Raw genomic sequence first — 19,016 nt, 5'->3', positions numbered from 1 at the left:
AGATACCTTGACAAGCTGCCGTAGTAGTAGCAATGTACTCCGCTTCAAATGACGACAATGCTATTCTATTTTGCTTCCGAGACCCCCAAGTTTCCAAATTTGGACTAAGAAAAAATATAGTGCCAGTAGTGCTCTTCGGTCATCAACGTCCCCAACCATGTGACTATAGCTATAGCCCACAAGACCAGAATTTTCCAAGCCCTTTCTCCGATAATGACATCCAAAATTCATTGTAGCAAGCCCACAAGATTTGCTTAACTGCAGCCATATGTTTCTCAGTTTGTGTTTAATTCCATGTAGCCACTCACAATTTCTACCGCATAAGCTATGTATGGTCTTGTGTTCACCAACATCGAAGGGCTTTTAGCTACACTGCCGCAGCATGTCTTATCAACAAGGGGACTCTTGCTGACTGTGAAAAAAAAACAAGAGGACTCTTGCTTGATTTATTCAACCTTAACCTCGCCTCCATCGGTTGTGACGGGTTGCAAGTAGCAAGCCCACACTTCTCTAATATTTTTGCTGCATAAGATGATTGGCACAAGAGAATTCATCCATCTTTCTGTTTTAATTACCTCAATACTCAAATAATAGGTTAACAATCCGATGTCGCTCATGCTGAATAATTTCTTCATCTGCATCTTGAATTTTGCAATTTCAGCTCTGCTCGTTCCTGTGATAATCAAGTCATCCACATATATACCAACTAGCTAGGAGACCTGTATCACCTATAGTTCTCTTGTACAGGCGTGCTTCTCTCAAACCTGAGTGACACTAGGCTTTTATCAAGTTTTGTGGACCATTCTCTTGGTGCTTGACGAAGTGGATATTCAATTTGGGTCTCGGGTCCAGAAAGTCCTGAAATCTAGACCGCTCCGATGCTTGAAGATTCGCGCTGGCTGCTGTATTTCATGCCGTGTTCGGTTGTTTAATCCGTCTTTCGAACAATGTGCTCGCCCACAACTGTGACGCGTTTAGTTCTGGGTGTAGCCGTTTCATTCATGTAGGTAGGTAGGTACCTCGTGCATCAAACAACTGTCGAAGCAACAATCACTCTCTCCCACCTTATATCCATGAACGTTGCTACACGCACGTCAACACACATGATACATGGACGTCGCTGCATATATACCCCGTCATCCATGTAAAGGACCAAAATGCACAAAGCTGCTGCATTGGCCATTTCGTGTAAAGGATCTTCCCATCATATTTCGTGCGTGAAGTAGTTTAGCATAGCAATTGCGATTGCGTCCTCTTAACCTTACTCCTCCCCCTTGTTGAGGTAGTAGGAAGTTGCTAATTTCTGTCGCTAAGAAGGGGAGCATCTATAGCAGATCCATTAAAAATTCCCAAACCGTAAAACCAACTTGCGGTACCTCCGAAACTGGTTTTCCGGGTTGCAGAAGCTTCAGTCGGAACAGATCCCCTAGACGGCCCTGGCTAATTCAAAAAAAAAAAAAATCTGCGCGGGAATAATTTGTTTGAGATCACGCGGCAGTTCATCACAAACACAATGCACACAAACGGAGACGGTATCATCAAACATACCGACAGGATTACGTACCAAGGAACCTTACCCCTAATCCTAGCTCGCACGTCGTAGCCGAGGTAATGCTTCACGGCTGACTTGTCGTAGCCGAGGTAATGCTTCACGGCTGACTTGCAAAGCGCCACCGCGAGTATAACAATTATGTAGCTGTGTAAGAACCTGATGCTGAACAACAACATTACAGAATTACACTGGAAAAAGACTGCAAACCATGGCTGGCTTTGATTCAGCTCAGCCACGACACGAATCGGTCATGTAAACAGCAGGAAAATAACAGGTTGTTACCTAAAAAAGAGAACAAATGTATGTAACACGCGTTTACTAATCAGCAACTGAACTTGGCACTTTGTGACACCATGAAGACATGGAATGATGAATGGCAATCAACAGCAGGTCAAAAGGACATGCCAAAAATTGTAGTGCTATGCGTTCTTCCCTCGGCTCGGTTTCAGGATTACACGCATCAATCTTCCCTCGGATCGGTTTCAGGATTACACGCATCAATCTTCCCTCGGATCGGTTTCAGGATCAACTCCATTAAACAGACATGTCTTCACTTCACTGTTCTTCAAGCTTCGGGAGCCAGATAGACAACCTTCCCCACCGCAATTCCTTCCTTGGACATGTCACATGTGAGTGCTGATAAGATATGGTACTTCTTCAGATGCAGACAGATGGCCTTATGTACACCTTGAGCAAGTAACAATTCAACAATTAACATAATTCAAAATAATTAAGTGTACGGTATGTACTGGCTGCAGCAACTACTTGCCTTAAAAGGACCGTGGAGGGAGGAGACAGACAAAGTTGTACTCCCTCCGTTCCTAAATAATTGTAGTTGGAGAGAACTAGTCTAGTTCTTCTCAACTACAATTATTTAGGTACAGAGGAAGTAGAAGCAAGCAAAGGCACCACCAGAAGAAAACACACATCCTCACGCAAGCTTGCAAGGCACCCATTGTTTCACTCTTGGGCTTAGCTCGCTCGGAACCGAGGTTGACCACTCCTCCAGGTCTGGAAGGGGACCCGTCAACGCGACGTAGTTTACACTCTCCTTCTCCGAAAGTCTCTTCCAGTTTAGCTGCGATATAGGGTTGTATCATCAGCAGGACATCATTTCGCAACAACGGTCGAAAATATAGAGTTTCAGGGGTCTGGTGACTATTACTCTTACCTGCCCAGGGAACGCAGAGCACATAGCCTTGATTGTAGGATTCTGGACCCAAGACGAAACACCCGTGTCAGCAGCAAGAGATACGGGGGTATCTGCTCCACCGCAGTTGACCATGATTCGACCATCTGGCATGAGCTTTTTTGCAATCTCTAACCAAGTTTCAGCCTGTGACAATGTTGGCATTACATTAAACCCAGCGCGAATCAGAGTGTACTATGTAGTTTGCTGAAATGAAGTAAATAAATAGTCCATAAAAATATACTCCCTCCGTCCCAAAATTCTTGTCTTAGGTTTGTCTAGAAATGGATGTGTCTAAATACTAAAACGTGACTAGATACATTCATATCTAGACAAATCTAAGACAAAAAATTTTGAACGGAGGGAGCAGTATTCAAGAACTTACAAATCTCAGAAGTACGCTTTTTCATAAGAATAGCTTTATATAATTTAGTTTTGGTATAAGCATTATGCCGGAGTATCCTCGAACACAACACGCTAATGTTTTCTGAAACACGAGAGTTGCTAAGGTTGCAAGAAGTAGCTAATTTTTGTTAGTGTCTCCCTAGAGCAGAGTATTCTCGAGGTCCTAGATCACTTTTATGCATTTGCATGTACTCTATTTACTTTGGGATGTGTAAGCATTTTTATGTCAGATTTTCTACGTCGGTAAATTAAATACCAGACCAAACTTAGTTTGTGCACTCATTAATACAACATGATAACAGTTCAAATTCGTAAGCATAAAGATATTTGTTGTGGAGCTATGGTGGTTCCTGCATGGTAGACCATACAACAATATGACTCTGATGTGTTCTGGAAGGAGCACGAGACAAATATATATAGTGAAAAGTACAAACTAGCCATGGTAGAAATAGAGAATAATAACAAATGAATTAAAAAGGCATGGGATATTTACTTCTTGTAGCTGAGGTAAGACTTTTCCATCAGCAAATAAATCAACAACAATGCCTGCAGGCATGAGCAAGGTACCGTCAGGCTAAAACTCTTGCAAGTCAGTTCCCTAAACTGAAAACTCTAAATGCTTTGAAAAGCTAAGTAAAGGCATTCGAAACTCTAACCTAATAACACAGAGTCTACAATTTATTACAGATAATTATTGAAAAACTGTTTACTAGAGAGCATGTCATAATTCAATTCCAATAAGGCAGTGAAACATGCATTATGTTTGCATCAGATCAGATGTTCACCAGCAAATCCTCCTTCAACTGTAGCCGATGGGGAAAGCGCATCGCCTATACGCACCGAAAGTGAACCACCTAATTCCGTGGTCTTCTCTAAATTGGACATACCAAAATAATCCCTCGACAATTCAATTATCTGTCATGAAACGATACAGTTTTGCAGGGGTTTCAGTTAGAAAATATAAAAATATAAACAGATGGCTGTATGATTAGGAAAAGCATAAATCACAAGAAACAAGGCTGAAAAACATGAATGGGTATTGCATAACCAGTCACAGAATACTGGTAATGAATGTGTGCTTGAAATAGCATAACCAACATTACAAAAAATCAATGTTCTTCCGACAAGTTTCCAAGACTGCTGTATGACGAAATTAGAAAAATTCTGCAGACTTAAGTCATGTGATCAGTAAACAAATGAAAGGACAGCGAGATCAATTTTCACCGTCGGATCAATCTCCCATCCGATAAGTTGTATCCAGGGCCAAACTTCTAGCATCATATGTGCTGCTGTCCCAGCACCCTGAAAGAGAAGAAATAAATCACAGCTGCAAGAGTGGGAAGAGCTAATTATTTAAATAAGGAGCGCTATGACGCTATGTTGCTTGTCTAAACAGATCACCTACTGTGCTTACTAGGAATTGTGATGTACTCCCTCCGTTCCTAAATATAAGTCTTCTCAGAGATCCCACTACGGACTACATACGAAGCAAAATGAGTGAATCTGCACTCTAAAGTATGTCTATATACATCCGTATGTAGTTCGTAGTGGAACCTCTAGAAAGACCTAGGAATATTTAGGAACGGAGGGAGTACAATACTCAACACAGACTCATTGTAACTGGTGGAATGCTAAAGTAGTGCTTAAACATCTCCTCCTCAAGTCCCCCCAAGCATACTAGGATGTTTGCTTATCATGCACTGAAGCAGCTTCACATAGCAATGACTTACAAAGAACAGGAGCATAGCTAAGAAATGTCAGAGAAGGGGTTTACCAAACCTAGAAGTGCAACAGGACCACGTGGAACAACGGGAGGTAGGCTGACGAACTCATCCTAAATGATAGCAAAAGCAAAACGGGTTATAAGAATTTGCATTCAGTAGTCGCTTTGAGATGAAAAAATGGTATGTAAATACAAGACGTGAAAGAATAATATGATGCCTTCATTAAGAAATTAAGGCCTTACATTCCATGGTCAACTGGTGAGGAATGGTGATACCATCAATGAGCAATTGAGCAGAGTGTTGGAAGCTGACTAAAACATTTTTTCTGCGCGATAAAACATATTTCCGGGCCATGAAAACATCGTCTATGTAAAAACTCCAGTGGGATAAAAACATCGTTTTTGTTCCCATGCAAAAAAACTGAGACTGGAGTGCATTTCCAATGGTAACAGCCCTACTGGCAGCACCGAGCATAAAAGTCCTAACACCTACCAGGTGCTCGATATTATGCTTGTAACAATTATGTACTCATAGATACTCCATGGCACGGATGATAGAGCATTAATCAAAATGTCGGCTCAGCTAAATTCTGTCCAGATACCTACCCAGTAGGAATTGGTCCAGGCGCTCTTCTTGGGGAGAATGCTGTGGACATTGCCTGCACGAGACAGAGGTCGAACGCACTGTGTTCTTCAGATTTAGAAACCAACACAATCATAGTCTGCCGAGCAACCCGTGAACTGATACTTACGGCTGGGGTCGAGGACGAGGTAGCGGTTGGAGGGCGAGTCGATGACCATGATGACCTCGTTGAAGTCGCTGCGGTTGGAGGCGAGGAGCACGAACTCCTCCTCCTCCTCCCCCGGCTGCTGCTCGGGCTCGGCGGTTGTGGCCGCGGCATCGTCGGGGCCGCAGCGGAGCCGAGCGGCGCGGCGCGGGAGGAGCGCGAGGCGGGCGGTGGTGCGTTGCTGCCGGAGCTTGGCCTGGCCGTGGTGGTGGTGGTGGAGGAGGCGGGGCGGGGACAAGGTTAGCGGCATGGTGGCGGGCATCGCTGCTGCTGGATAGAACTGGGGCTCGGCTCGCTGTTAGCCGTTGATGTAGATGACGGGTTACACACAATTTTTTTTAAGGGAATGCCACTTGGCACTTTTATTTCATCCTTAAGTACTCCCTCGGTACCGAAATATTTGTAATTTTCGTATAAAAAATAATTGTAATTTTAATAAGTTAAAGTATAATGAAAGAAACTTCATGAACAACCAATCTGGTTCATGAGTTGAAGTCTTCGTCGTACAACATTCTCTGCATGGGTTAAAAGGTTCAGCTACACCCGTCGTTGCCTTACCCTCATAATTCCGCACTATCGCTGTCATCGCTCCCGAACCATCCTCGAAGAAAGATGCATCTGCCTTTAGTCTATAGGTTTCATGGCAAGGTTTCTCCCATTCACCCTTTAGTCTATAGATCTTGCTTGAAACCATTTGTTGGCTTGAAGGTTACTAGAAGAAGATTATGTGTTGACCAAGGTGCTATTTAAGGAGTTATCTAAAGATTGTTCGTGAAAAAGATATGATGCAATGTTGATCAAGACTAAGTCCAAAGATTGATTCAAGTTGATCAACACATAAAGCATAGAAGATGTATCAAGCGGGATCAAGTGATCTCATGATTATGTAAGTACTGTCCATTACGCTTTGTGTACTAACTCATGGTCTATGCGAGTGTTCTTTGTATGGTTAGGTATGTTTCCATGAGTATGTATCAAAAGGAAGATCTCATATGACCCATGGATGTTGACATCGTGTGGTGATCGTCATCAAGGTAGCGATGTGCAAGTGGATCATCGTAGAGAGACCACACGCTTTAAGCTTGCCGTTCATTGTGGTGACAATGGACATGTGAATATGTGCCGAACAGAGGATCACTCATAGTGGAGTGGGGGAGCAATCTACAAGTCTTGATTGAGCATGCGCAATCAAGAAAGGTGGTACAACTTTAGGCGATCAAGATCATCATCCTCCTGCTTAAGTGGACTATGTGCAAGGCAAAGTTTTATACTTGGTAGGTTTTATGTTTCACCTGTCTCATGGTGTTAGTTGGGAGACCGGGTTATAGGTTTGATAGTCGTACTATCAAGGGGGCTCTCTCGAGTGAGTAGCTTGATTGTATCGTTCATAAAGAGCTCAGACCATTGCATTCTTGGCATCATCATATTTCTTGGTTCTTGTTTGGCTTTTCTCTATCTAAGAATTTAGAGCTTGTGTATGTCTTCTTTTCAAACTTAAGCTCATCAAGAACGAAGTTCATATGCATCATTTTTGCATTTTTTATGTTGGAGAATTTGCCACTTCATATTTTGGGAAGGTCCTCTACCGTATCCTAATGGAATTTGTTATCAATTGCTTGTTCTTATTATATCAAGCTTGTACTTGTCGTCTTCTATCCAACAAGCTTGAGTTTGCTCAACTCAGAGTTTGTATGCAGAAGTTATAGCAGTTTTAGTGTTAGGACATTTTTTTCTCTCCTTGGGCGGTAGTACCGCAAGTACCCACGATAGTACCGCTCCGATGATAGTACCGTCGGGTACTACTGTGCTAATAACGCTTGGGAATTCTCGAGCGTGCAACATTCTGTTGTTTTCCTGTCTACGGTAGTAGTCCAGTACTAGCAAGGTAGTACCACGAAAGCGGTACTTCCGCTCCTACTACCGCTTGAGGGATTCCCCCCCTTGCTACTTTATGTTTCCCAATTCCCCTTAGCGGCAGTAGAGCGGTACTACCGCTTGCCCGAGCGGTAGTACCGCTTTAGGCTGGGGCGGTTGGATTTTCCCACCTCTAAAAGGGGTTTTCTTCCGCAATGGATCTTATCATTTGAGCTCGTATTCTTCACCCATTGTTGACCCTCTTAGAGCTTGCTAACTCTCAATCCCTCCAATGATTGTTGCTCCTTTTGAGGGAAAAGAGAGAGGAGATCTAGATCCACATTTCCACCAATCACTTTGTCCTCAACATGAGGGGAACCCCTTGGATCTAGATGTTGGAGTTCTTTATGTTCTCCTTGTTATTCCTCTCATATTTCTTCATATCTTTTGTTGTTGTGTTGGAATTTGAAAGTGTGGGACTTGACCACTTTATGTGTTCTTGCCATTGCATTAGTTGCATCGATTTGAGTCCTCCATGGTGATACGTGGAAGTGAAAAGTTGATAAGCTTGTTACTCTTGGGTGTTTGGACACCCAAGAGCTTGTGCCTCTTGGGCTGATTGAGCGCCCTAGACGGTTGGTGGTGCCACAAAGCTCAATCCTTGTGGTTTAAAGCTTCGGACAAGCGTCGGGATCTTCAATTAAGTTGTGGAGATTGCCCCGAGCAATTCGTATAGGTACCGGTGACCGCCCCCAAGGGTTGCCAATTGTACTGGTCCATTGACCGCCCTGAAGGGTTCCTTAGTGGAATCACGACTTCTTTCATTGTGCAAGGGCATGAGGAGATTACGGTTGTCCTAGTGCCTTATTGGGGATCATTCTGCCTCCACACCGCTCTGGATGGAGATTAGCATCCACAAGGGTGTGAACTTGGGGATACACCGTCGTTACCGCGTACATCATTTATATCTTACCCGAACCTTTTACTTTGTGATAGCCATAGTGTTTCACGTTATATATCTTGCTATCACTTAGTTTTTTTATCTTAGTTAGTTTAAGTTATGGGTACACATATGTGAGCCTAGTTGTTTTAGGTTTGTGCTTAACAAATTAAACCCTAGTTTTATTCCATATTTGCTAAAGCCTAAACCATAACTATTGTAAAGCGCCTATTCACCTCCCTCTAGGTGACATCCACGTCCTTTCAGAAAGGAGACCAAGAAACGCCACACACCTGTCTATGTAGTATTGTTGCTATCATACCGAACATGCACCATATTGCAATTAATGGGAAATCGTCTGCGTATTCAACTCAATCAAATATTTTAGAGGCTATTCTACAATAATTAAAATTACCGTGGAATTTACCTTTCTTTGGCATGTAACTATCGAATTTACTTCACATGTATGAGAAAGAATTAGAATTATTTGTGTTGTTGTTATTGTTATTTCACAATTTTTTGTTGTTGATGTTGGTATACCTAGGATTTTCTTCCCTCACTATTTAGGAACCAAGAATGTTGTGGTGGGAAGGGATCCCTCTCACATGGCTGCCTATCTGAGTCAAAAGATAGAATTTTTAAAAGGCTCTACCCTCATATAGTGCGGGGGTCAAACCCTCCTCAAATGCGTGGGCAGGCCGTCTGGTCACTGCTCGGTCACAAAAAATCGACTCAGACGGGCCTCCCAAACCGGCCTCAAACGCCCGGGCTGACCGGCACCCCATTTCCATCTCAAATATGGGGAGGATATGGGGGTGCCTTAGCGCGCTAGGCACGCCCGACACAATGGACTGGCGGCTTGGCCCCACGCGAACTCGCCCAGAAACTTGATGGTTCGGCAGGCGCCTCAACCGTCGGCGCGGTGTGAATGTCGCGTGGCGCCGCTACGTCTCCCCGCCCGAGGTAGGGGCCGACTATTTAAGCCATCCGACGCCCCCAGCCCTAGCACATCCGCCTCCTCCTTCTCTCCGCCGCCACCCGAGCCCGCCCGCCTCATTTCATAGTTCCCTTTCCGTCAGGATGGTCTAACGGCTCATCACCACCTACACGTAGCTCACTCTGGAGCGGCGCCTTCAAATCGACGCGCAGATCCAGGCTCACTGCACCGCTCGCATCGCAGCGTGTCTCCCCCCGGACTCTCCGGAGATGGAGGAGGAGGAGGAGGAGGAGGAGGAGGGGGAGGAGGAGGAGGACAAGCAGCAGCAACAGCAGAAGGAGGAGCAGTCGGTGAAGGCACATATGCTTCCTTGGTGGTTTTGATAACTTATGACAACATACATTGTCTCTTGGACTAACACCTTTACCTAGTATATTTTAGATATAGTCCGGAGAGAGCATTGGCTAAAGGATTGTGAGGAGAAACCCCTTGGTGCAGGGAAAGGAATAGGATTGGCTCAAGCTTCAAGCAAGAAGACTCTACATTTTACATTTGTGAGAAATCACTTTGAGTCCATAGGAAAGCCAATACTATTAAAAGGGGCGAGGTATTATGATGAATTGGTTGCTCAAGTGCTTAGAGATAGCCACCAAAAATATTCACTCATTCTCCCACAAATATCTTTGTCCCAAGCCAAAACAGCAAAATCGGTTCCACCAACTTTTCCCACTCGACCCTACCGATTTTTCCAGTGAGAGATCCTTTTGACAAACCCTAATCTCTCGGTACCACCAAGTTTCATACCGGTGCCACCGAGAACAGTGACCAACTTTCGGATGTCTCAATTCGAAGAATCGGAATTTCCAAGATTGGAATCGGTCTCACCGAGATTTGGAAACTGCTCTAGGTCATCGTATCGATACCATCGAGATTTCTATATCGATCTCACCGAGAATTCAAAAGTTGCCACATTTAGTGCATCTCGGTACGACCGAGATTCATTTCAATGTCACAGAGTTGTAATGGTTGGATTTTGGGGGATGCCTATGTACCCATCCACCACCTCCCGCAATAATGTGCTCCGGAAGAAAGCCCTATTTCCTACTAGTGACTTGATATGCTTAGTAATCTTAAAACTATAAATATCATCATTAGAAAGGTGCATTACTTGATATGCAGAATTTTGAGTGTGCTCATACTTTGTGGGAAAACTTAGAGAAAATATATCCAAACTAGTCCCTGAAATATCTTGATATCATTTTCCATAAATGCATCACCTTTCACAAAATGAAGCCAAATGATCCAAATTTTGATAAATGTCTATTTGAGCTTCATGACCTCATGCATGCTAAAGGAGATGTCATTGCCATTAACAATGTCATTGTTGAAGCCATTCACATGCATAAACATGAACATTGTCAAAGTCAAAATTCTGATTAAATTCTTGATTCTTATGACGAGGATATTACGTCCGACGATGATAATGTGGAGCATGGCTATTACAATGAAGATGAGGAGTTTGACATCGAGCATGAGAAGACCATGATGAATATTAGTCTTATGGAAAACCTTAGAGACTACGTGGCCGGAGGAAACCAATGGATACTTGAAAGTGGATGCACCGATCACATGACCGAAGATAAAAGACCTGTTCTGTGAGATCACACGAAATCGTGGACCTCGAAGGTATGTGACTTTTGGAGACAACTCCAAGGGTAAGGTACTTTGCCTTGGTAAGGTGGCCATATCTCATGATAGCTCCATTCAAAGTATCATGCGCAGGTGTTTTGTAGAGTAGTATAAAGCTTGCTTGTTGAATCCCTTGGCTACAATCTTTTTTCTGTATCTAGACTAGCAGACTTTGGTTTCATTGTGCTATTTACGAAAGTTGACTCCCAAGTGTTTCGTAGCGACAATCATAACATGGTCTTTATTGGTTTCCGTAGAGGTGATCTATACATTGTCGATTTCACTAAAAAATCCAAACCCCGTACATGTCTTATTGAAAAATCTTCTAAAGGTTAGTTATTGCATAGAAGGCTAGGACATGTTGGTATGCGTAACCTTGACATGCTTATCAAAGGTGATCATATTCTTGGTGTTAAATATATTATCTTTGACAAAGATAGACTTTGTAGTGCTTGTCAAGCAGGAAAGCAGGCCAGTAGAAGTCATCTCGTGAAGAACATCATGACTACAAGAAGGCCACTCAAGCTGCTTCACATGGATCTCCTTGGTCCCAATGCTTAGAGGAGCCTCGATGGAAATTCTTATGGTTTAGTCATTGTTGATGATATTACAGATTTACGTGGGTATTCTTTCTTGATGATAAGTCGCTCGTACAAAAGATCTTCTAGAACTTCGCTCGGAAAGCCCAAAATCAGTTTGAAGTGAAGATCAAGAAAGTTTAGAGCGATAACAAAGCGGAGTTCAAGAACACAAATGTGCAAAGTTGTCAGAATCGAGATTCTGAATCGGATCGAAGTTCCGTTTGTAGGATCGTGAAACATAGAATCCTACGTACATGAATCGTAGAAACTTAGATTCTATAAAAAAATCATAGAATCGGAGGGCCTAGTTTGAATCATATGGTCATAATATTCTAAGACTTGAGTCACGATTCTAGCAAATTTGCAAATGTGGATACTTTTTGTCACGCCCAAGATGCGACCCTATCCTCAATTTGGCACGAAGGCCTCGTCAGGGATAGAAGCGCATCTCGTCATGTCGCAAGAATGGATATCGTTACAAGTACATGTACTGAAAAGATGAGATATATATATAGAATTGGCTTACACTCGCCACAAGCTACATCAGAGTCACATCCGTACATTACATAAACATCAAGAGTAAGAGCAGGGTCCGGCTACGGACGAAAACAAACAACAAAAGAAGAACGACGTCCATCCTTGCTATCCCAGGCTGCCGGCCTGGAACCCATCCTAGATCGAAGAAGAAGAAGAAGAAGAAGAAGCAACTCCAAATGAACAATCAACGTGCTCGCGTCAAGTAACCTTCACATGTACCTGCAACTGGTGTTGTAGTAATCTGTGAGCCACAGGGGACTCAACAATCTCATTTCCAAAGGTATCAAGACTAGCAAAGCTTAATGGGTGAGGTATGGTTAAGTGGTGAGGTTGCAGCAGCGGCTAAGCATATATTTGGTGGCTAAACTTACGAGTACAAGAAATAAGAGGGGGAAGATCTACGCATAGCGGACGGGAACTACGGATGATCAAATGAATGATCCTGAACACCTACCTACGTCAGACATAACCCCACCGTGTCCTCGATCGGAGAAGGAACTCACGAAAAAAGACAGTCACGGTTACGCACACAGTTGGCACATTTTAATTAGGTTAACTTCAAGTTATCTAGAACCAGTGTCAAACAAAGTTTCCACGTTGCCACATAACCGCGGGCACGGCTTTCCGAAAGATTTAACCCTGCAGGGATGCTCCAACTAGTCCATCACAAATTACCACAAGCCGCATAGAAATCCTCAATCACGAAGCTCGCGATCTCGTCGGATTCCCTAGTGGAAAACCTCAACTCTGAGATTACCCAAAGCATCATCGGAATCCCGATGCACAAGATATCTTGTCAAAGGTAAAACTAATCCAGCAAGGCCGCCCGGCGTGTCGACGATCCCGATAGGAGCCGCGTATCTCGTTCTCAGGACACGACGGATGGAACTAGCTACGAGTGCCAAACCTCGATTTCCTTGCGGTGGCCCCGCAGGCAGACCGTTTGGGACCAATACCATCAGCACTGGCCCCTCCTCTTTATGTAAAATTACTCCTGGGTAGCGCTAACTCCCTATGCATTTCAGTGTTATCAAATTATTATGTTGGGCAAATGTAAAACCAATGTTGGGCCTTGCCAGACCAACTTTAATCTAAAACGAATTATCAAGGGGGTCCCCATAACAACCTCGATCGTGTTAGGAGCGCTCAATTATGGAACATAACACCGGTAGCCGAAACTAAGGGGCAAAGGTGGAACAAAACACCAGGCTAGAGAGGCCGAGCCTTTCACCTTTTACCAAGTATATAGGTGCATTAAATTAAATAGCATTTAATATGGTGATATAACAAGTAACCCATGCTTTCACATGGAAGCATCTGCACCTGCAACTAGCAACGCTAACAACATGGATAAGCAAGCGGTAACATAGCCAATCAGTGGTTTGCTAGGTCGAACAGGTTGAAGGTTATCATGGCATTGTTGAGAGGCTGGTATTCAACATGTGTTAGGCAACGAGACATAATCGATAGAAGCGATAAAACTAGCATGGCAATGATAGTAATGGTATCTGGGGAAATGATCATCTTGCCTGAGATCCCGCTTGGAAGAAGAATGCCTCCGTGAAGCAGACGAACCGACGTAGTCGAACGGGTCCTCACAATCCGGCACGATGCGGAACTCTATCGAGACGAAGCAAACCGGAAACACACATCAACACACGAAATTCACCACACGATGCACACCACATATGATGCATGAGCAGCTGAATGCAAGCAAGTCACAACATGACAATTCACACAAACAAACACTACCCCTTAAGTGAAGTTCAATATGCAACGAGTTGCATATTGACGAAACTCCACGCTTATTTATTTAGTTCTATCCTGATTATTTACACGGCAATATTAATTTTGTCATACATGCAAGAGGTGAAGCGGAAATTAAACTACCTATCTAGACATTTTAAATGAGGTCGGAAATGACATATAGCATCTCCGAGACGACCTCACATGTTAATTTACAATTCTGTCCAGATCTGAATTAACACATTTAATTAGTTGTTAAACAGCAAAATAAATAGGTTCACGTGGTTCTACGCGTCACGGCAAGCAATCTAGACATAAAGAACATCTCCAACGGAGCTACGGGTCAAAAGTTACAAGCATCGCAAGATATGATGGCATGAATGCAATATGTGTGCAACGACGGCTACGAGCACTTCAAATCATACAACCAGCAGGAGAAAATGAAACTACACGAGATTCTAAGCAATTTTCATGTAGGACATGATCACAACGGATCTACGGATCCACATCTACGAGCAAAACGAGAAATCACTACAACCTGCCAAAAACAGCCACATAGCATCTTCTACACCCCACAACTACGGGCTACACTACTCTGAGAAACTCAAGCAAGGCATGACACGGAAGAGGGCAAGAAGCACTACTACAAACAACTAACAACAACTAGCATGGCAGCAAGGAACACTAGGAAAAGAAGTCACAAAATGGCATCCCACAAACTATTTCGGACTTAGTGAGAATTACACCTCATGAAAGTGCAGTTTTCGATCTGAAGCCATATTGACAGCAGCAAAACCAATACCTACAGGCCCCCAAACGGCATGAAAATTTACAGCATGCTAGAGAAACACAAGGGCTACAACTAATTCCATTGGACCAACCTCAAAAGAGCTACAGATCACAAGATGCAAGCAAGACAAGACAACAACAAAATATAACAGATTCCAGACTTAGAAATATTTCAGCTCCTCTAAAACAGCGCTATCTCTAGCAAGTTGAGAGCAAGAAAAACACACCTAAACATGCATTTCTATTGCAACTAAAAATACCATAGGCTATACAAAACATCCAAGATCAAATCTCTAGTTGACAATTTAATCAAACGGAGCACGGAATAAATCCTACGAATTAAACAAAAGGGCATCACGGCAAAATATCGTGCGAACTAACTTGCTCTAATGCTAAAACTAATTGCACAGAAAAATCCATGGGTTTGCAACACAAAATAATGCCGCACATAAATGCGAGAAAATAACCTATACGCGGGAAAATAAATTACCGGCAAATCCCTACACGTAAGAATACAAATGACCGCTCTAAAATACATTCAAAAAATGATTCCTATAGCATGGACATTTAATCTACGGTAGGCGGGCAGTCTGGACACGCGCGAAAAAATATTACGGGACGCAAACATAATAGGACAACACGCTAAACTAGGTGTTTGGCACGTAAAACTTCATCAAGTAATTATGCATGTTACAAATTTGGATTCTACGCGCAAAACTACACAATTTTCATATAATACACGTTCCGATCCGACTTACAAATAAAAAGATACGGGCGAACGAATATTACTATTTTCCTGAAAACTATCTAAATCGGAAACTCCATTAAAGCCTATTGGGCCGAAAGGGTAGGCGACATGTATTAAAATGCGCTGGGGGTGGGGAATACCTCACCTAGGCCTGGCTGGCCTGGAGGGCGCTGGAGCTGGGCCGAGGCCTGGTGGAGCTGGGCCGGGGCGGAGGGGCAGGCCCGCGCGCTGGCGAGGCCCAGCTGGGGGCTGTGCACCAGCGGTCACGGGGAGGGATCTCCTCGCCCTCCCGTGCGGGATCCCCTGGCGGTGGCGACGGCTGCAGGCGAAGCATGGCGGCGGAGAGGCGCCAGAGGCGGCTGGGAGGCGGCGGCCGAGCGGATCCAGGGCCATCGGGCCCATTCCCGCCAGTGGGAGCCCGAACCGGGGGCCAGTGGAGGAGGTCGCCGGCGGCTTGACGTCGACCAGAGAGGAGATGGCGAGACGGCGAGGAACTGACAGCGGCCAGTCGAGCGACGAGCAGCTGCACGGCGGCGGGACTAGCGGCTCCGGCGGCGGCCGATGGTGAGCGGGGATGCGCGGGCGAGGCAGCCTCGGGAGGTGCGGCTTCCTAGAGACGAGGACAGGCGGAGGCGCTCCTGAGCTGCGCGCATGCGGCTGGCGGCGGCGGGGATCCGGGCCCGGCGGGCCCGATCTGGTCTTGCGGGCCCGCGGCGGCTGGGGCTGGGGAGAGAGAGGTGGGAGGCTAGGGTTTGGGGCTGCATGGATTTCGAGGCACAGGGGGGGTGAGGGGGCTGTCTCAAATGCACCAGGGGGGTATTTATAGACATATGGGGGGGCTAGGTTACCCGGAATTTCGTTCCGGATCCAACCGTGCGGTCGGATTTGGACGATTCTGAACGCGGGAATGGGTAGGCGGCCGTGTAGAGGGGATATCCGGAGACGAGAGGGAGAACGGGCGGCGCGACACGAATTTTAAAACACCGACATACGTCCGACGGTAGACTGAATACGGTACCGCTACGGTCGACCGTTCGGGTACCAGACGGACTCCGATCGCGACGAAATTTAACAGGCGGCCTACCTATATATAAATAAAACCGCACGACAAATTCCAGCTCAATCGGAGAAAGTTTTATACACGCTTTAAAACCAGGGTTACGACGGTGCCGCGGACGCGTGTGTGTGCGGTCGGGCTCGGAACGGACAACGACGCGAACCGACAACTAACAACAGATGCAACTTTTGAATACTGGCGACAACGGAGATGCCGATGCAATGTTGATGATGCGCATGATGCGATGATGATGCTACAAATAAAATAAGCCACACGACGAAAACGGAAATAAAGGGGAATCTTCTAGGGCGTCGGCAACGGGCTGTCACACTTTTCTTGACAAAGAAGGTATTTCACATGAGTTCTCAGCTACGTACACACCTGAACAAAATGGAGTTGTTGAGAGGACGAGCCAAACTCTCATAGAGATGGCAAGAACGATGCTTTACGAATACAAGACGCCAATACTCTTTTGGGCAGAAGCCGTGGAAATAGTTGACATGCCATAAACTGACTGTACTTACACAAGCTTGTTGGTAAAACGACATATGAGCTACTCACCAGTAACAAACCCCAAGTTGGATACTTTCGGGTATTCGGCTCAAAGTGCTATATTCTTGACAAGCATCGTCGTTCTAAATTTGCTCCTAAATCTCACGAAGGTTTCCTACTTGGTTATGGATCAAACTCTCACACTTACCGTGTCTACAACAACTTCACTAGAAAAGTTGAAGTGACGGTAGATGTGAAGTTTGATGAATCTAATGGTCCGCAAGTCGAACAGTTGCCAAATGATGTAGGAGATAAGGAACCTTTAGAATCCATCCAAGATCTACCTATCGACAAGATTGGTCCCATGGAGGTGAAGGAGAGCACTTCATTAACTCAAGTGGAAGCTCCTACTTCGTATCAAGGCGAACCACAAAACGACATGGAGGCATCCACGAGTGGTACACTACATGATGAAGAAGAGGAATAAGTACATCATGAAGATCCACCTCAACCTTTCCCACCACCACCTCAAGCAGATGACACCCTCAACGACAACAAACAAGAAGATGATGATGAGGAAGCTCCACCATCCAACAAGAAGAAGCTGTCACGAGTTCGAGCAAGAATGGACAAGGATCATCCACTGAATCAATTTTCCGATGACATACAAACCGGAATAATCACTTGCTCTAAATCTCGTTTAGCCACCTTTTGTGAGCATTACTCATTTATCTCTAGCATTGAGCCCATGAAGGTTGAATAAGCCCTTCAAGACCGGATTGGGTGATGCCATAAACGAAGAGCCACACAACTTTGAGAGGAATGAAGTGTGGACACCTGTTGAGAAGCCAAGGACGATCACAACATCATCAGTATAAAATGGGTGTTTCGGAACAAGAAAGATGAAGATGGTCAAGTTGTACGCAACAAGGTGCGTCTCGTAGCCCAAGGTTACACGCAAGTCGAAGGTATGGACTACGGTGACACTTATGCCCACGTTGCTAGACTTGAAGCCTTTCGTATTCTTCTTGCTTATGCCAATCACCATGATATTACTCTTTACCAAATGGTTATCAAAAGTGATTTTCTAAATGGTGAAATTGAGGAGGAAGTTTATGTCAAACAACCTCCCGGCTTTGTGAACCCTAAGAAACCTAATCATGTTTACAAACTCCGCAAATCTTTATATGGTCTTAAACAAGATCCTAGAGCGTGGTACAAATGCCTAACGAAGTTTCTCATTGAAAAGGGTTTTGGGATTGGTAAAATTGACGCAAATTTATTCACTAGAAGAGTTAATGGTGAACTATTTGTGTGCCAAATATATGTGGATGCTATTATCTTTGGTTCTACTAACCCACATTTTAGTGAGAAATTTGGAAGGTTGATGTCACAGAAGTGTGAGATGTCTATGATGCGTGAGCTGAAATTCTTCCTTCCTTCGCAAATCAAACAATCGAGAGAAGGCACGTTTATCTCTCAAACCAAGTACACCAAGGACTTAATCAAGAAGTTCAACATGCAAGAGTGCAAAGGTATAAAAAAACCCATGCCTAGTAGTGGACATGTTGACCTCACTAAGGAGGGCAAACCGGTTGATCAAAAGGTTTATTGATCAATGAACGGTTCATTGCTATATCTATGTGCCTCCCATTCTTACATCATGTTGAGTGTTTGTATGTGTGCCCGATATCAAGCGACACCTAAGGAGTGTCATCTATTGGATGTGATAAGAATTGTGAGATACTTGATACATACACCAAACTTTATCATATGGTATCCCAAGGGACCGTCTTCTAATCTTGTAGGCTATTACTGTTGGGTAACGTTGCATGGGAAACAAAATTTTCCTACGCGCACGAAGACCTATCATGGTGATGTCCATCTACGAGAGAGGATGAGTGATCTACGTACCCTTGTAGATCGTACAGCAGAAGCGTTAGTGAACGCGGTTGATGTAGTGGAACGTCCTCACGTCCCTCGATCCGC

General features: G+C 44.4%; 1 protein-coding gene across 1 annotated transcript; it reads right to left on the bottom strand.

Annotated features, from left to right (window-relative positions):
* Positions 1–1,849: 1,849 nt before the first annotated feature.
* LOC123449815 lies at positions 1,850–5,964 on the bottom strand. Its single transcript, XM_045127154.1, has 9 exons — positions 5,622–5,964; positions 5,476–5,528; positions 4,921–4,980; positions 4,371–4,448; positions 3,932–4,061; positions 3,640–3,692; positions 2,724–2,888; positions 2,322–2,630; positions 1,850–2,239 (listed from the first exon to the last, which is right to left on the bottom strand). The coding sequence occupies exons 1-8, from the start codon at positions 5,917–5,919 to the stop codon at positions 2,484–2,486; spliced, it is 984 nt and encodes a 327-aa protein (XP_044983089.1). The 5' UTR covers positions 5,920–5,964; the 3' UTR covers positions 1,850–2,239; positions 2,322–2,483.
* Positions 5,965–19,016: the final 13,052 nt, after the last annotated feature.

The sequence above is a fragment of the Hordeum vulgare genome, chromosome 4H (genome assembly GCF_904849725.1).
Source record: "Hordeum vulgare subsp. vulgare chromosome 4H, MorexV3_pseudomolecules_assembly, whole genome shotgun sequence".
NCBI lineage: Eukaryota > Viridiplantae > Streptophyta > Magnoliopsida > Poales > Poaceae > Hordeum > Hordeum vulgare.
The sequence above is the reverse complement of the archived record's forward strand: the minus strand, read 5'-3'. Positions and strand labels throughout refer to the sequence as shown.